We start from the raw sequence: 20820 nt of genomic DNA on the forward strand, positions 1-20820 counted from the left end.
TATGTTTATTTTAATTTTTTTTTATCCACTTTATGTTTTTAATGTGTTAAACTGTTAATTACTCTCTAACAGTTTAATCATTATTCATTATATTAATTAATTATTTACTATACACTTACGGTGCAACATTACCGTTTAATTAGCTATTCACACCATGAATGATATATTTTACTATTATATGTAGTATATCAATTGTGGTATAACTAAACATCAATGTTTCTTGAGAATGCTTAACCTTACCTAAATTTTATTCGACAATTTTCATATCATTACATTGCTGAAATATTGTTTAATTTGAGTAAAATTATAACATTGTTAGTATCAAAAAGAAACTATAAAATACATTTTGAGTTAAAAACAACTTTAATTAAATTATAATTTCTATGAACAATTTCAAAATTTACTGAACAGAAAACAAAACAAAACAAAAAAAAAAAAAAAAGCTGAAAATGAACTTAAATATCATAATTATTTTATTTATGTATTTTTCAGATATTTTTGCATGTAAAAGTAAAAATTTTTATATTTATCACTTAGTGACAATTCCACTCCTATCGGATATGAATGAACAATATTATTATTGATGATTTTAATCATTTTTTCGTCTACCATCATATGTTTATAATCCATTCCAGATATTATATGGACAAATGGTGGGTTGACACAATACTGCAAAAAAAAAAAAAATTAAAATAAAATAAATTATATACAGCAAACAACCGTTTTTATCTTTAATTTTAACTCCGGAAAACATGAAATAAATAGGAAATTACTTAGTAAAACTTACATCTTTCAAGTTGGTGCTACAAAATTTAGATGTTTTTTCATATCTAAATAATACAACTTTTGAATGTATTTTATTCGAAAATGGCTTAGTCTCTAATAATGTTTGTAATCTATAGCGAATAGTATTTAAAGCTTTCTGTGTGTTTTCTTCAAATAGTTTTTGATAAGCCGACATATTTATCAATTGAAATTCTTCATTATATTTTTGTATTGAATTTTTAGAGAACTATATAAATTATAAAAAAATTAATTTTCAACTAAAATAAATTATTAAACGTCAAAATGTATGATATGTATAAATACATTTGATAAATTAATAATCAACAATTTCTTCTTAAATTTAAGTAGCATTAAAATTTATAAACTTATTATACGATACAATTAAATTATATTTATATTAAATTTATTTGTTTACCCACATTAATATACTTACATGCATCATTTAAAAATATCAGATTTACTACTTTAAAGTAGATATATAAATATTGTTAATGTTAAGTTTTAATAAATAAATGTATTTTTATATTTACCTCACTTGACAATGAACCATAAGTTGTATTAAGTTTTTTAGTAATATAACCGTTAGATAGAAATTGTTTCGCACACTCTGTTAACATTTCTGGATCACCTTCTAATAATGTTACAGTAGTTAATGTTCCTTGTGCTTCCAATATTTGAGCCATTTTAAGTGCAATGGTACCACCCCAAGATTCACCAATTATAGATACATATTTTTGATTTGTAATTTTTTTAAGTTTCTGTATTTGAATAAAATATAAATTAGTTTAGTTGTATTTACACGTATTAGTGCATTTATATCTTACATTTACTAAATGTTGTGATACTTCATCGATTGAATCGAAATCATCGGAAAATTGAGCTTCGAAAGCTGGATAACTCAGTTTTTCATAAAACGATTTCATAAGTTTTGGTTTAAATCCAGGTATTATGAACACAGGTATAACAGATTTTAGCTGTGATAGTCTAGGACTTCTTGTCGAAACTTCAAAAAATATTGTTTCTTGAGCTTGCACATCATTTAAAAAATGTAATTCATCACTTGATTCAGGGAAAATATTTGTGATTATACTATTAATTTGTTGATGGCCTAGTAAAAAAAAATAATAAATATTTATTTTAGAATGAATATATGACGATTCTAAAAATAAAATGTATTTAATACATTTTATAATTTTCATGTATGACATCATAGTATAATATATATATTACATTATATCTATATTTAGTTTCGTATATATTTATTTCTTTAAAATATTGGTTTCCACCACCAAATCCGGATTAAGAATGATTAAGGGTGGTAAGAGGGAGAGGGGAAATTGATTTAAGAGCTTATCTCTTTATTTAAAATAAATTTTTTAATTAATTCACTGTTAAAATAACTTTCAAAAAATAACATTTTTATTGAAATTACGAAAAATAATTAACGATAAATTCATAATAAATCGATATTTGATAATAACATTATGATGAGGTTGGTAAAAAATTAAAAATGATAGTTATAAACAATATAGTTCAATGTAATTCATGATAATAACATGTAATTTATTTGATTACATTCAATAATTTTTTATATTGAACATATTTTAGTTATTAATTGATATTAGATGTTTTTAATTTTTACGTGTGAGATAACAATATTTTATATTACTATTTTACTTCTTACAATATAATCTGTTACTGTTGTTGTTGTGTTGATTACAATATATATTTTTAATCAGTATTTATAGTTACATATAATATTACATAGTTATTTTATTTTAATTTCAATTTTAAAAGCAAAAATGTATATAATTATGTGCAACTATAAAAAGTAGAAATTAAAATTATTTGAAAGAGAAAATGGTTTTAGATTGTATGTTGAATGGGAACTACCAAGTGCATGATGGTACCAGGTCAAATCGATCTTTAATCCAGGCAAATCGATCATGCCTTTATAGTATTTAATAAATGTATTACCATCTGATTTAAGGGCGCCGTGTTCTGAGCAAACAAATGACGAAGACTCTACTGTGTATGATTTTTGTAACAAAATATCCAACGAAGGCAATATTTTGGATATATTTGTTGGTTGTGAAGACATTCCATTCCAGGAAATATTTATAGCGTTCAAGCCAATTGATTTAAGCTCAGCACAAATTGAACTTCCATTACTTAATAAACATACGAACAAAGATGTTGATGTTCTGTTCGTATGTTTTTCAAAAGCATAACGAAGGTTATTAATTTTATTTATATCAAACTATGATAAAAAAAAAAATATATATATATATTTATACAAATTATAATACTCTAAACTATTACGTATTAATAAAAAATTGATAAAATATTTTACAGTACCTGATTGAGTATAAAAATTGCACCTAAAATATTAAAATTTGTCAATTTATTTAACCAGTTAAGCGATTTTTCTTTTGATTTTAAATGTAAATCTGATTCAATGTGCACAGATACGTTTCGTGAGATGAGTCTATCAAATCTGTTTAGAAAAATATAACTATAAAAAGTTATATTCATTTGACGCTTATATATAACATTAATAAAAGAATTTACTAACCTCCGACAAATAGTAGATGACATTAAACACCTTTTAACAATGATTACAATTTTTTGAGCACCTCGGTCAACTAGCCATTCAGCAAAGTCAAACCAATCTCCCCTATTTCCTGTAATTTAAAATATATTTTAACAAATTTAGCGCATTGAATAAGTAGAAAACTATTTACCAACTATTAGATACGTTTTATTAGGATTACATTCATATGGTTTATATTGAAGTTCTTCTCTTAATTTGGAACTCTTTTCAATAGTATTAATATTTTTTATAGAAAGTATAACTTTTTCAGACATAGTCAATGCCGGGTATGATCTAAGTTAAACGTAAATCAATATAATGTTATATAGCTAACATAGATTTTGTAGTTATTTACCTCATTATGTCAAAAATGTTAACATCGCTCAATGATTTAGTTAACACACGACTGCGGAAAGGCTTGATCACGCCTCTATTCAATCCATCCATGAATATTTGTTTTATAATTTGTTTGTTTTCTACACTTTCGTTTAACAAATTGTTTGGACTTACAGCGAAAAACGATGTGTTTTGCAAGAATATTCGCATTCCTTTTAAATCGTGAAAATTGTTTTTTACAAATCATATAATTCGTATAATAAAGCTAATAAGTTAAATATAATGTTTCTTTACCTATGTATCTTTGATTTTTCATATCTGATTTTGAGAAATTAAAGAAACTTCCATGACTAGCTAATGCACGAAAAGCAGCTTCAAATGATTCACCACTCAAAAAGTTCAATATGAAATCTATTCCTCTGGATTTGGTTATCATTTTTAATTGAATATCAAATTTGTTATTGGTGTTTATAAGTATTCTTGACCGTAATAGCTATAATTTAAATTTTATTTCATGATTTCTGTTTATCGTCACTATCATTAATAGTTTAATACCTCTGGGAAGATACCAGATAACTGTTCTACTTGTTGTTCTGAGTCTACTACAGCATAAGTCTCACATTTCATACCTAAACTTATTGCGATTGCAGCTTGGCCTATTGGATGTAACCCCGAAGTTACTAAAATAGAATTATCCTTTTGAAGTTTGCGTAAGATGTTAAAAATATAATAACTCTGAAACGATGGACATTTAATTATTTTATTTTTTTTGTTATTAATTTAAAGTTAATCACCATGGTGTATGCCAAAGGAACAGTGGTTGCTTCTTCTAATGACCACGTCGGTGGTATTGGCCATGATAATATTGGGTCATAAATCATTTGAAAAGATTTTTTTTCTAGTGATGTTATTCCCATAGTTGTCTCGTTATTATTATACCCTGAGTATTCCAAAAGTCCGAATTCATTCTAATTAAAATAAATAAAATATTATATATTTAAATACATCGCTTATATTATTAAACAATTACTTCGGTGTTTTCTTCAACAACTAAATCTTTGAAATTCAACCCAAGATATTTTACTGTTAATTTGTTTTCACTGAAATTATGTAATATAGTATACAAAAATAAATTTAAAATTAGAAAATGTATTAACACATTTTACTTACGTATTTGCAATGAAATTTTTAAAAACTATATTTTTGTTGACCTTAATATCATACTTTAAATCTTGAAGAGCGATTCTTTTATAATAACCCCAACCGCCATTTTTATAAATATTTACCATAAAATCTTTCAATAGTTGGTTTGTATAAAATGTGTGATTGGAATCAAAGTCTGGTGCGTTCGAATCCAATATAAAGAAGAATCTAACAACAATAAACGTATACATTTATATATCTAATTTTTTTGATGTCAAAGTTCTGTGTTGTGTGCTCACCTTAATTTCTTTGATTTATATTTTTGTAAGACTTCATTAACATAAACGTTAATTCCTTCCAATGGCTCAGATTTTGAAATTATATAAATCCTGTCTTTTGTTGAATTATGTGTTTCTAATGTTCTCCAAATACTCAAGTCATATCCATCATTTGTTGGTTTTATTGTTATTATGTTCTTATCTACAACAATTACCTAAAAAAAAAAAAAATATAATAATATATTTCAGTTATTATTTTATAACAAATAATATTACATTTACCTTTTTCATCAATCCTAAATAACAGTTATTGTTAAATTGTTGTTGTGTGATTATTTTCCAATCTTTAAGATCTTGAAGTTTTTTTGATGAACATACTATAATATAACTGCATTTTGTATTGATTAAAGTTCTTATAGTATCTTGTAAGTAGTTAACATTAGTTACTGTGACAAATCTTCTAGATTCATTATTTTCTGGTGTGTTTTTAACGTCATGCCAGTTTAAGGTCTCGTTCTAATGGTTTTATTTAATTTTAATTTTAATATTATATAACATATATTATTTTAAAACTACAGTAAGTACTAGTTATACACCGAGGTTAGGTTCCTATAAAATACGACGTTAATTGAAATAACGTTGATTGAAACACTTTTTACATACACTTTATTATGATGGGTTTCTGCTAATAAAGAACAATGTACAATGTACATTGTACATGTTCCTTATTATTGCGCGTAATTTAATTGTTTGTATTAAATTATATTAAATTATATATTATATTAAAAATTAATGAAAACTTATAATCAGATTGACGTACGTATTTAAAATTTATTCTTAAAAAAAATGAAAAACGATTACGGAGTAGATACTATATTACCTAAAATAAATAAAAATAGTACCTACGTATGGTAGGTATGCTAATCAAAACGATTATAGTATTTTCTAAAAAAAGGTTGACAAAATTAAATTACAAAATACATAACAATTTGATGAGTAGATTATGTATTACAAACGACGTTTTAATGAAAATGTTGCATTGTTAAACGAAACTATTTATATAACACAATATCAAAACAACGCTAAATGAGGTGACGTTATACAAGCACTTACCGTATATTCATCAAGATAAAAATACTTACATTCATCGATAATTGATTTTCAAAGATTTGTTTAATTGTTTTTGTACATAATTTAACTATACAATCGTCAAAATGGTACGGAATACATAAAATTAGTTTTTCTGAGGTCCTATCTAAATTATCTGTTATTATATTTATCGAGTCGTAGATGAATTGATTGATGTTCTAAAATTAAAAACAGCATTAAATATATAGAACAATAACCTACAACAGGTTCATCTAAAATTAATGCATTTTTTTCATTTATTTATTATCATTCCATTAAAAATTGTATTAGTTAGGTAAATTATAATCTTGAGTTTTTTAAGTATACAAAAAAATTGAGTTTGAACATTTTTTGGATATAAATTAATAATTACTATACGCTATAGTGTTAGTACTCGTATATTATTACAAATATTTTTTGATGCGTAATATGTATATTGAAACATTTTTTGTTCCATACCTATGTTTAAAGATATATCTAATTAGTTGTATTCGTGACAACTGTAAATTGTTACCACAATCATTTTTTATAAACCATCAATACTTTTTATCACCAAACAATTTACTTTTTAATTGTTTTCTACCTATACCATCACTATCATTCCGCATCTCCATAGTTTATGAAGTATTTATTAACAGTCTGTGTATCTTTTTCTTCTCGATTCTTATATAGCCATATAGGTAATGAATATCTAAATTTATTCTTCGAGTGTTAATTATGGTAGCTCTATTAGTCAATTTATGATTATGATAATAATGATTTATCATTAAATTTGTTAATGGTCTTAGATTTTGTTAATTTGGCTTACAAAACCAAGAATACAAAAAAAAAAAAACTTTTTATGGTTTCAAGTGAATTTTGTTACTGAGAGCCACTGCGATAGGTTAGACTAACTTGCTTGAAAGTTATGATAAATTATTGTATTTGATAAAACGTTTCTGAACGATGTCTTAGCATGATAAAATTATTATAACTATTGTTATTAATTAATAATTTAAAATGACGTATGCTTGATATTCATAATTAAACGATAATATAAAATGCAAGAATAAATTTGATTTTGTATTTAAAAATATAGAAACTAAAATATCTATAAATTGCCTGAAATTGCGAAAAAAAATAAATTATTGTCAATATGAAATCTACAATATGGTGTTTTCTGGTTATTATTGATAATTTTTCATTGCGCATTTATAGAAAATTCTATTTAAATTCTATAGAAGACAACTATAACTAGATGACTTTGTTCTAAATTAACTGCAATTCATGTATAAATTGTATATAATATTTGTGTATAGATAAATAAAATATTACTTTGGATTGTGAACGGTTGAAATGAACAAATGTCTCTTCTTGTACATTTACAATTGAAGAATTAATCATCGGCAATACTGAATGCCCATTTTTTATATCTATTATTTTTATTCCTTCACATGTTATTTCTCTAGTTATTAAGTTGTAATTTACACATACATCTTAAAACAAAAATATCATTGTAAACTAAGCATTGGTAGTACATTCTAGTAGATGAAAACTTTTAATCATAATGTGTGATGTATATATTACCTTTTTCTGTATTTTTTTTGAACATTGTTGGGTTTATACTAATATGTCTGATAGAAATTGGAGTTTTTATTGGATCTGTGTCTAAATGTTGTAATATAGGAAATTTAAATAGGCCATCAAGAAAGTAAATCCAATCATTTTTCCATTTTATATTTCCTTGAATATATTTTTTATAAATATTAAATTTGGTTATATTTTTGAAATTTTCCCCTAGATTGAATCCATTGTTTTTGAATATTTTATATATTTCATCTTTTAGTACACACTCTTGGAAGTTATCAGATATTATATCAGAATCTATTATTTCTTCTGTTTTTATTTTTAAATGTATATTATTGTTTAAAAAGTTTATTTGACCAGAAAAAATAACCTCATCGTTAAAATAGTATTCAAAATGACCAGATCCCCATTGAATCATTAAATTTCCTTCAGCTACATCTATAAGAATAAGAAATCACTCTGTTACAATAGACAATCCTGAAATTTAGTACTTCTAGAAAATAACAATATTTACTATATGGATGAACTTTGATATTATTTTTAAAATATAGATTATTGAATTGAATAGATTCTTCAGAAAACGTTTTAGAATTAATTTCAACAAACATTTTCCAAACATTTATCTACATAAATCATGATAAAATCACATGAAAATATCAAAAAAATATAGGCCATACAATTGTTTAAAATATGTATGGTACAATAATTCTCTTACCAGTATATAAGCAAATGGTATAATATGAACACCATGGATTTGGTACTCAGTTAGATGAATACTATCATTGACTAGTATTGAAGTAGTTCTTTCACCAAAGAATCCATGAATCTAATATTCAAGTAAAATAAATGAAATAAATATATTTTTAAAATAACTTATAATATCCAATAGAAATAAAAATAAAATTATAATATAATTCAGATGTGTAAAAATTTGAATTTTAAGTGTAATATTACTTGTGAATTGGTAGTCACGACAGGTGTCCATTGCTCATTATGGTCCCAAAAAGGCAAACTTTGAATACTGGGAGTACCTCGACTAACAGGAAAAGTAACTTTTGGATAAATATCACGAATTTTAAGATTAACACCATTTATATACATCCTAAAATAAATGTAAAATAATAAAAGATAATGTAATAAAATAAAATATGGCTGCATATCTAAGAAACGATATTCTGGCTAATAAATAAATAATATTATATTAAATAAAAGATAATTGACTTGTCAGGTATATAATGATTAATGTGAAAATAATTTAAAAAAAAATCCTAAAGATAACGAACGAGAACTTACTTTCCAATAGAAGTAAGTAAGAATCTAATTGAATTTCCGTACATTCTCTTTGTTAGAGGTATATTGGTTACTGATTCGGGTAATGCTTCTTTTAATATTGATTGTAGGAGACCGTGAGGAGCAATTTCAATTACGATAGCATCACTGGGTATATGTTTCAGAACGTCTTCGAATAATACACTACTCAATAGATTGTTAGTATGATATTCTGGAGAAGAATATTTTGCAAGGTCAGATTCCCATTTTGTTTCCGGCAACGAACTGCTAATCCATTTTGAAGACCTTTTTTTTGGTACTTTAATAACCTAAAAAAATGATTTTATTTGCATGCAGTTGAAATTAAAATAATATTAATTTTATTTAACTAACGTCTTTCAAATATTTAAGCAGAGTTGGTCCAGCGGATTGAATATATCTACTGTGAAATGCAATGTTAGCAACGTTGACGGCTTTTGCAAAGATATTTTTGGATTTTAGTTCTGACACGAATTCATTGATACTATCAACTGGACCTGAAATTGTGCAACTAGTCGCACTATTATGACAAGCGACGTCGATGTCATGTGGGAGTTGATCTTTAATTTGGTCATATCTAAGTCCTAGACAAAAGGTTTGAAAAAATAATAATATTAAAAATATTTTGGTGGTTTGTTTTAGGTATTACCGATGGCGGCCATCATTCCAGGAATGAGTTCTGTTTCTATAGAAGCTCTACCTCGGGCATAAGCAGATAATATCATTTCTTCAGTCGTAAAACAACCATCTGCGTAAGCACATCCCAATTCTCCAACAGAATGGCCTATAATTCCATCAGGTATAATGTCTAATGCTTTCAGAACTTCTACTAATCCGATCTAAAAAAAAATATGAATATAATAAACAATATTTATTGCACAAATTAAGCCATTATTTTATTGATTTAAACCTGAATCGCAGCAATTCCAACAAAAGAATTAAGAATATTATCAAATATTTTTGAATCTTGTGTGGTTAAAATGTACTTGATGTCGACTCCTAGTGGTTTTAGTACACTATCACATTTATTTATAGAATCAGCAAAAAGTGGAAGTTTCATAAGATCTTTGCCCATTCCATGCCATTGTGATCCCATACCGGAGAATACAAACCATATCGGGCGTTTCTTCATATCAACATTCTATAAATATTATTTTGATGTCATATTTTTTATAACGAAATATTAATAACATTTTATTGCACGTTATATAATTGAGTTACAATAATTATATTAAGTAAATATGAATTACCAAAACTTCATCTATCCGTGATTCATCTAGTACAGGGAAAATAGAAAAACTTCTGAAGAAATGAGCATTGATATTTCTAGTAAATACATCATTGATCAATGTTATATATTCCGGATCATTTCCATGGCACTTGATCTAATAATTGTATTCAGTAAATATATATTTATACTTAAAATACAATTTTACGCTGCATAACATTATTATGAATAATTTAAATAACATTTAACTCAAATGTTTTATTACTTTTTTTAAAGTGGCTCTAGTATTTTCTTCATTCCGTCCAGATGCTAGTATTAGTATTGGTATAAAATCATTACTGTTGATATGTTTGGATATCTGTTTTTCTTTATTATTTTTTTTTAGAATAACATGGCTAAATGAATTTAAAAAACCGAAAGAATTGATTCCGATAATATCACCATTGAAAGGAGTTTTTTCATTAACTACCTGCATGATAAAATTATTAACATTTATATATTTTATGTACACCGATTGAAGACAATACTTTTTTTTTATCACATAAATATCATTATTACATAATCCTTAGATATTATAATGAAAAATTTAACCATTGTAAAATTTTACTTGAATTTTTCCATTTGTTAATGCTGCTACACTTTTATTTGGTTCTGAATAATTTATGTTGGGTGGTATGTAACCAGTTTCTAGTACAATTATGGCTTTTACAATTGACATAAAGAGACCAGACACTTCACAATGACCTATATTACTTTTCACGGAACCCACTTTTAAAGGTGTCTTTCTATTTTCACTGCAAAAAACTTTTTCCATGATATTTAATTCCATAGCATCTTCAGTCTAAAAATTAACCCAGTTTTACATTAATGCATATTTTCACTTAGCTATTGCTAATATCTAAATGGTATAAAAAAATTCCGCAATTAAATTTTTTAAGGATTGTATATGTATAATTTAAAATTTATTAACCACAATAAAATATACATATTTAATGATTTCTTCAATGCCTTTGATGTAGTGATTCAATATCAAATCAAGTATATTTAAAAATAATATTTCATAAAAATAGCAATATATAATACTAAACAAAATTAATAATGAACAATACGTTTTATTTTCAACCATAAGATTTGATTAAACAACTATTTTTTTTGTAATAAAATTTTGTTTATATAAATAATACACAAGATACCTACGATTTACTTCCTAATTTTTAGTATAGAGTAATGAGATTTTTAATAAATGTATATTTATTAAAATTTTTAAATTTTAAATTGTTAATGTAATCTTTACAAACAGACGTTTTTCCAAAGACTAGTTAGTATCACCTTTATTCCGGATCCGTAAGCTTCAATGAATTCTACAGAATCTGGATCGATATTAACTTGTTTATAAGAACCCAACAGTAAAGACTTTAAGTTATTTTCATTGTGCTCAGTTATATGTCCGTCGTGATCTCCAAACTGTATTGATTGTACACTCAATAACGTTCCATAAGAACGTTTGGCTTCAGATGATTTTTGAAGATACATAACAATACAAGCTTCTGATCTGTTATAACCATCAGCTAAAAATAAAATTTGAATTAAATAAATTTAAAATAAATACTAAAATATTTAATCATCTTGGAGTGTGTGCCCAGGTAAATATAGTGTTTGTTTTTATAATTTATAATGACTATATTAGTTAAATGTAAAATATACTCTTAGCTGCATCCCTAATTAAATGTAAAAATAATCAAAAAAATACTTAATTTTAACGATAGGTAAAATATGAGTCAACTTGAATATAATATTATATAGTTTTTCTTATTAATTTTTCGTTAAAAAATATTTACCATCAGAACTGAATGATTTTGTTTGGATATTTTTATTTAATCTATTCAACCCTTGAAATTGGAATTGTATTTCTGGTCTTAAAGTCAAATTCGTAACTCCAACAATTGCAGAAGATATGAATCCATTTTCAATCATTTTTTTGGCTTTTTCTAAAGCATTTGATCCACAAATCCATCCTCCATCCATCGTAAAACTAGGTCCTGTATTAAATTATTTGTGTGTCAATTAGATAAATTATTATTTTTTTTAATATAGTACGTTTTAATATACCCGTTAAATTTAAAATGTATGAAACGCGATTTGCTTGCATTGTTCTACTCCGTCCCAACATTGAAAACGCTGCAAATTTAGAGGAGTCCAACGTAAACATTTCTGTTTCACTGATAGCTGAGCCGGAAAATACAGCTGTATTTGTTCCATGTAAATCTGCTGGACTCAAACCGGCATCAAAAATTGCTTCAATTGAACGTTCTATATATATTCTTGTCATTGCATCCATTGCTTCAGCCAATTTAGGATGAGCACTGAAGAAAGTTGCATCAAATTTGTCAACGTTTTTTATTTTTCCGGTTCCCGCAATAGCACCAAGTTCGTCTATTTAACATAATATTATTGAAAAATAAAAATAAAAATCGATAAAGACAATATAAAAAAACTGAAAAGTAATTATATACTTGGTTTCCATCTTCTTGAATCGATTGTTACTCCATTGGTTTTGCTGAACAGCAAGTCTTTTAACTCTTCCATCGAATCGCATTCAGGAAATACTCCTCCAATACCTGATATTACAACTTCTTCTTTTTGTACAGCCATGGTTTATTAATTATTCACTACCTTACAATAATTATAAATTAATAGCTTATTATTTATAAAAAAATATAAAATATGTATAGCAATAGAATCATTATACAACAAATTGTATTAAATTGAAAATATAGAAATTTTATTTAGTTAACTAGATCGTAATTGTTTAAAATATGTGTACCATATTAAAATCCATCCATGGAGGTGTTATGGGCTACGAGATATGCTACGATAGTATATATAATATAATATGTAATATTGCTAGAAGCATAATAATCTATTATAATTCATCATCATAATGGCAGTTGTTAAAATGTCGAGGTCGTTTAAATGTATTATTACAATTCCACAAATTGCCACTTAAGAACAGAAGACATCCTGGAGATTATTGTTTTCAAATGTGAAAACAATTCTAAGAATTAATATGAATTAGAAGGTTGTCGACTACAACAACAAGAGACTTCTTTGTATATAAGGGAGTCCAGAGACCAACAAAAGCAGATGTACCAGAGCCACGAAGACCTGAGCAACTTCACGACATTTGGCCACTTTTTGTATCAGTTACATGTACTTCATTTATACGTAATAAACACATTATTGTTCTTAAGAGTTGTAAATTTCATTTAAATAACACCCTGAGTCTGGATCTGATATTGGCACGCAACAGAGGACTAAATGTATTTTTAAAACTAGAAAATATATTTTTTTTAATTGTTGGTTTTTATAATACAGCAGAAGCCGCTTATTCACGAATAATTGATAAATAAATCGGATTATTGAAACATCACATCGGTTTTTTTGAAACAATTAGGAGAAGGTCAGTTGACATATACACCGATTATCCGGCAATAACTAATGTACTTTAATCTTATCTTTGCTGTCGTTACGTTTATTTTTACTGAACTTTATCTTAAGAATACTCTTTTTGTACGCACTGACCGTACCATTTGTAGTTTAGCTTTATCGTGCATACGTAAAGATTATTAGTGTTTCGTTTTTCTAAAAATTTAAAAATGTCTAAACGCTAAGATTTTAGCCAATTTTCGTGCGGCCAATCATAGTTTGAAACTTATTAGACCGATTTGCTAGCCCAATACTCACCCTCTGATATTTTCGATGCGGAAAAGACTGGGATTTATTTTAGAGCTTTACCTGAACACACATACGCACTCAAAATAAGCAACAAAGCAAAGGGGCAATATTACTCGTATGAAAATATGGTCATAAAGTTACTCGACGCAAAAAAACAAATAACGTTTGTTAATATTTTAAATAATATCGTAAAATATATACATTTGTACATACTTTTTTAAATTATACAATATAGGTACATACATACATTTTTTTTTCGCGTACCTATCATTCATTTTTTTTCAAACGCTCATTAGAAACAATCGGTTAATTAACACATTTAACCTTGGTCCCAAAGTGTTTCTAATAAGCGGCTTTTACTGTATAAGAGGTTATACTTAGGTGTTCATTTAATCGTACAGATTAAAGATGTTAAAGTATATGAAAAGTAGTTATAAAACGATCAATAAAAACTGAAACATGTCAGTTTATTTTTAAAGAAATTCAAGGCTACTTTTTTTTGCTACTATTTAATTTTTTAGGAAAAAACGATACATCATTGAATATTCATTCAAACGTACAAATTAACATTATTCAAACGTTGATTGTGGTAAATCTGGTAAGAACTTATCAATGTCCGAATGAACAAGTGAGCAATACAGGGTTTTAAAGTTAATGATATTGTTAGAGTCGCGGCACTACCATCTAACAAATCATAGCATATAATATACTAGTGTTGGCCATCAATAAATTTTTAATTATCAATATCGTTTTTCTTTTTTTGACATCGTGTCACTATATTGAAAAAACATCGATATAGATTTGCATATACTTATTTATAATTATATATATATTAATTACAAATTATTATGTATTAACTTAAAAGTTTATCTAAATGTAGAAAATGAGATATAGAAATAATAATATATGTATTTTTCAGCTTACGATTTTTCTTCTTCAAGTAGTTTTTCTATCAATGTTTCTTTGAAATATATGACAATATACCATAATTATTTATTATTTAGTAGATAAAAGTAATAGAAGGGTATATATAAATATAAATATGTAAACTTTATTCGTATTCCGATATCGTGATATTTTCGATAATTATTTTTAAAAATTGATATCGAAATTATTAATGAAATACTCACGATATCGATATCGTTGGTCAACACTACATTAATATGCATATGTGTACTAGTATTTTATAAATAAACAATCAAACAATTTTCATTGTTATCGTACTAAAGAATTTACATATTACGTATGTAAAAGTTTAAAATTTAATCGAATTCAATAGAAAATTATGAGCTATTATTATTATGTTGTTCCAGAATGAAATTATTTATAACATATATTCGTAGTAAATGCATGCTATAACGGAAACATAAGGTCAAAATTAAATTATTATTTTTTTTTTAACTCATTCAACATATTAGCATTAAAATCATTATATTATATTAATAATAGTTTCAATTAGCTTTGATACCACACTCTTATTCATTTATTTTTTTTCAATACAATTTTAAAGTTAATTAATTTCATTGTTTAAATTTATTAATTATTTTATAATACGATATTAAACTTTTAGCAAATTTATCCTACTGAGTCCAACAAATTTTACTATATTCATATAAATTCTAGTATTTTTGTTATGAAATGCAAGCATATTAAGTATTAACCCTTAACTGGTATTGCTTTTTTATTTATACGTATGTGGTATTATTGGGCCTTATTGGACCTCAATATATTTTGAGAGTTTTCAAATAACTAAAATTAATTTTAACTTTCAATCTTTTTTAATGTATTTAGTCAAAAATAAACACCTGAGTGGTGGTAGATAAATAATTCATTATTTATAATCGATTTGTGTATTTTAGATAAATGCTATTTACCTTCTGATTAAAATCTATCAATATTTATATAATTATATCTGAATTCTGAGAACAAGGGATGAGTTATGCATACTCCTCGCTATACGCTATACTCAAAAACCACATTTAGTAGTTTGTTTTTTTTAAAATTCATATTAGTAAAATACTTTAATACGTATGATAATAGTATTTTACGTCTATTTATTTAACAACGATGTGTTTATGTGTGTGTGTGTGTGTGTGTGTTTATATTGTGTACACAATCAGTAGTCGGTAAAATACTTCAATTTTCTCTTAGTATATGGTTTTAGATAGAAAATTAAATTAAATTTGTACATTAAAAAAGTCAAAATTAAAAATTTCAAGTATTTTTAAAATTATCTGAAAAAACAAACCATCAATTAAGGAAAATGTCTCTCATGTATCTCATATTTTTTAACTCTTACCTACCACAAAAATTACAGTAATTTCATCCCAATTAATATAATACTGACTACAGCCAACTCTTTAAGAATATTTTGATTTTTTGTTGATGACTCATTCAGGTTAAAAATTTTAATATAATTGAAGTTCTCTTAAAATATATTTTGATGTAGAAATTTAGTTATTTTATTATTATGTTTATTTTATATCAATATTAATTTATAAGCTTTATACTGTGTTATGTGTATGTGCTGCACTGATATACTAATATACTTTCCTATACCAATAGAGCGTATATTATATTTTATACATATAAAATATATATATAGTTTATTGTTATTTTTCCAAATCAAACAAACTTAATTTGTTCTAGTGCAATATTACACTAAAATATATCGGATAAATCAAATAACAAGAATTAAAAAACAGACTAAAAATGGTTACAAAACTATGTTGCTTCAAAAATTAAATGTATAAAAAATAATTCGAGTTAGGTACATACGCATACAGGTTAAAATTAAAATGTTGAATGAATTTTTCACTGACTTAAATAAAAATAATAACAATATTTATTATTCATTGTTGAATTTTTCTAAAAGATATTTTATACTGCAAGTTAAAATTTAAAATAAATTATTTAAAAATGAATTCTTTAACATATTATAAGTTTAATTTTTGATACACAATCAGTATTCATTGAGTAAAAAAAAAAAATTGACGTTAATAATTTTTATAATATATTTAACGTTATAGTTTTTAGACAACTTGATCCCTAATAAATTTACTACTGCCTAAACTTAGGTATTTTTAAGATATATGTACTGTTTAGAGGTTAGTACTTTATATAATATGTACAACATGTATGTCCACACATGAAATTCAGATACTTATCATATTATGTAATATAGGTATATCATTTTTAATTAATACATTTTTTTGAAACTTTTAAAATATAACACGTAACCTAAACTGTAATATACTGAAAAAACTATTACACGCTACACTAAATAATGGTATAAATAATCTTAACATATTATGACATAATATTATAATAATTATTAATTGTCAAATTATAAAAAAAAAAAAAAAAAACATTTACAGGGTGGAGTAAAATCTTTTACTAAATATTACGGTAAGCTTGACGTAACAAAATATTTTTAAAATTAGATACTTATTACATGTCATATTTTTAAACAAATGATTATTAATCAATCTATAACTACATTAAATATTATATTTCTCGTATATTGTGAGTGAGTATTAAATTAATCAATTTATAGGGAAGTTACAGCGGCCATAGTTTATTTTATACATTCCTTAAAATAAATAGATACACGTACACTCACTCAAATATACAAATGTAAGATCTTTCTCAATAACACCTGTAGGTAGATAGTATATTTTTGTTTTAAATAATAAAAACTCACTAATCAAGAACAAATAGTCTCAAGTCTGTGTAATTTGATTATAAATAATAAAAAAAAAAACGAGTAAAAAATGGTTTTTATATTTGTATCGTAACGTTACCTGATTTTGAATTTGTAGCAAAACCGTTAACAAACGTCTGACACTTTCACACAATTGTTCTGAATGTAGACTTCAATAAGACTTAACTATATTCATAATATCAAACAGGAAATATATTTATTTATAATACCCTAACATCATAAAACGCATAAAGGTCAAAAGTTAAATGCATATTGATATACGTAGATAGTTATTTTTACCTATCGAGAGCACAAGTAATATTTAAAAAAAAAAAAAATTACAATATTATAATTTATAATAACTCAACAAATCCCATCATTGTAAACATAAAGTAAACACTAATTATCATAAGGATTTATTTTTAATTTTAATCATACTACTCTAGTACATTATGCTGAGAAAGGCTGTATATATATATATATATATATATATAAATATTAATATAAATATAAATATTGATGAGTACTAAGAAAATACATTTTTTTTGTCAATAATCTATCAATTAATTTTTTTGTATAACAATGACCTAATTCAATGTTTTTAGTTAAATAAAAAGTAAATAATGCTATTCAAATTAGATTGTACAATAAAATTACAAAATGATTCATTGTTAATTATTATAGTCATCAGGTAGTAAATTATTAAACTCCTACTTAATAAAAAGTTTTCAAACAGATACATAGAAAATAAAGGTTTTAATATATTATGTTATAAAAAACAATAAGATATAAGATTCACAATGTTTTTTGAAAATTAAATACAATACTTAGTTGTAATACAGGTATTATACATATTTCAATAGAAAAATGGTAACATCGGTTTCGAATTATTTAATTTTCTTAATTGATCGTGATGTATTTGTGTAGTAACCGTATTGAACTCAAATCGCTTATTAAAATACTTACATCTCACTTATAATTTAAGTACTTCTACGTTTTAATCAATCGTCAATTTTTAATGGCAAAAAATATAAACACTAGTTGTTTGTAATTTAGCTACAGTGAATGTATTTCTTAAAATTTTAAAATAATACTTGTAAAAAATAGTTTCTAAGGTTTTTAAATAACTAACGATTTATAATGTGAAAATGTTTCATATGATATGTACCAGGTATTTTTTTATTAAAAAAAATATTTATTTCAAAAACTATTAACGTTTTTTAGAAGAAAAAAAAAATTTGGAGAAAATTAAATTTTTTATTTTTTATTGTTACCAAATTTTAAGTTTTTACTTTTATCAATGACAATAAAATTCTGGGTTGATTTGGAATGTGTATGATTGTATAGATAGTCTTTAACTTTTGATCTGTATAAAACCGCCTAAAAGTTTAAGATCGAAGATTTTTAATGCTCTAAAACATAATAACAGCTACAAAAAAAAAAAAAAAAAAAAAATGGGAAAGGAATTAGGTAACTACTTAGCTGATTTGATATGGAATATTTTTCATCATTGTGAAAGTAATTGTATTAATGTATTTGTTTAATTCAAATATAATGATAGATCATATCATATAAATAACTATTCTAAACGGAAGTCATTCAGCCTATATTACTATCTATAAGTACTTATATATTTTTATGATACACTTATATTACTATTATTGTAGTTTTCTTTAAAACAATTAGTAATACACACATATACAATAGAACGATTTAATTTTGAAAATGTGATTGTGTGTATAATATATAATAATATTTTTAAATATTTTAGCACAAAAAATATTTAACCCATAAGTAAAAAATAACTCAAATGGTTACTTGTCGTTTTAATATCAAATTTCTTTCAATTTGTTAGTTTAATGTCTATAAAATATTTTGTAAGTATAATATGTATATATATATATATTTATTGAATTTTTTGTTTATATTATCAACTACTTAAATCAATTTGTAAAAAAATGTTCCTATTTTATTTTAAAATTATTAAATTTTATTACTAATTTATTTATCTTGTTAACTAGTTTTATTTATTTATAAATTTATCTTTTTATGTATTTGTATTGGTAAACAATTACCCACACTTTTATATTTTATTGTTATTAATTATTATCGTAATTGTCTATTTTTATCACAAGTTATAAACTTACAGAATATAGGTAAATCAAAAATAGCATTCGTGAAATTAATTTATATTAATTTTTGATTGATTAAAAAAATAGGAAAATTAAAAAATAATATTTCTCTTTTTAATAGTTCATATTGTAATAAAAAAATCTAAAAATATTCAATAAAAATTATTTTATTTTAATTCAAAATATTATTTGAGGAAGCTTAAATCTAATAAACATATTATGAATATTACTATACGCAATGATATTTTAAAAATATGTTGATTTACCTCGAGATATTACCCATTTATGCCATGCACTTATTCATAATATTTTATGGTAAGGTGGTATTGACTAAAATATCAAAAGTTAATAATAACACCTAATATAATATGATATAAATATATAATATTATTTTAATAACTGAATACTAATGATTTGATAAATATAATGGTTTCATTAAAAATTAAATTAACATGCCGTAATACTACTAGTAAAATAAATAACTTCAGTAGCTATATTAAAAACTCTACCGTGAAATATACTTAGTAATATATGCTAATAGACTGTTTCTGCTTAGAATCATTTTTTGTATACAATGATATAATAATATTTAATTTAAATTTAAGACATCTATTACAGATTCACTTGTTTAATTTTTAAAAAAATATTTGAAAATATACTTTTTTAATATTATAATCACAAACAAAAGGTTATTTTACCTAAATTATATTATAAAAGAGAAAATGTATCTATAATTGATTGTATATTATAAGTATAACGTCCATGTGATATCTTTTAGTAATAAATGTATCAGAAATATACCTGTTCGGGTCGTACGGTGAATGCTCCCCTTTTTTGCATTCGAACGTAAGACAAATTGATTGTTTTATTTTAATGACTTAAAC

At 24.3% G+C, this 20820-nt stretch overlaps 1 protein-coding gene across 1 annotated transcript; it reads right to left on the minus strand.

The window, feature by feature from the left end:
• Positions 1-477: 477 nt before the first annotated feature.
• On the minus strand, positions 478-17947 carry LOC112599757 (fatty acid synthase-like). The gene is made up of 34 exons (XM_025346816.1): positions 17905-17947; positions 12880-13039; positions 12476-12799; positions 12205-12405; positions 11696-11934; positions 10974-11207; positions 10632-10835; positions 10389-10523; positions 10049-10279; positions 9788-9977; positions 9493-9722; positions 9124-9428; positions 8785-8932; positions 8546-8656; positions 8345-8453; positions 7831-8268; positions 7579-7739; positions 6279-6443; positions 5419-5652; positions 5158-5351; positions 4886-5086; positions 4746-4815; positions 4510-4683; positions 4271-4450; positions 4010-4208; positions 3735-3927; positions 3531-3673; positions 3362-3470; positions 3145-3283; positions 2764-3046; positions 1611-1894; positions 1317-1544; positions 788-1012; positions 478-669 (listed from the first exon to the last, which is right to left on the minus strand). Exons 2-34 carry the CDS (start codon positions 13016-13018, stop codon positions 478-480), a joined length of 6612 nt encoding a protein of 2203 aa, XP_025202601.1. The 5' UTR covers positions 13019-13039; positions 17905-17947.
• Positions 17948-20820: the final 2873 nt, after the last annotated feature.

The sequence above is a fragment of the Melanaphis sacchari genome, unplaced genomic scaffold (assembly GCF_002803265.2).
Source record: "Melanaphis sacchari strain LSU unplaced genomic scaffold, SCAv2.0 Contig54_pilon_pilon, whole genome shotgun sequence".
Taxonomy (NCBI): Eukaryota; Metazoa; Arthropoda; class Insecta; order Hemiptera; family Aphididae; genus Melanaphis; species Melanaphis sacchari.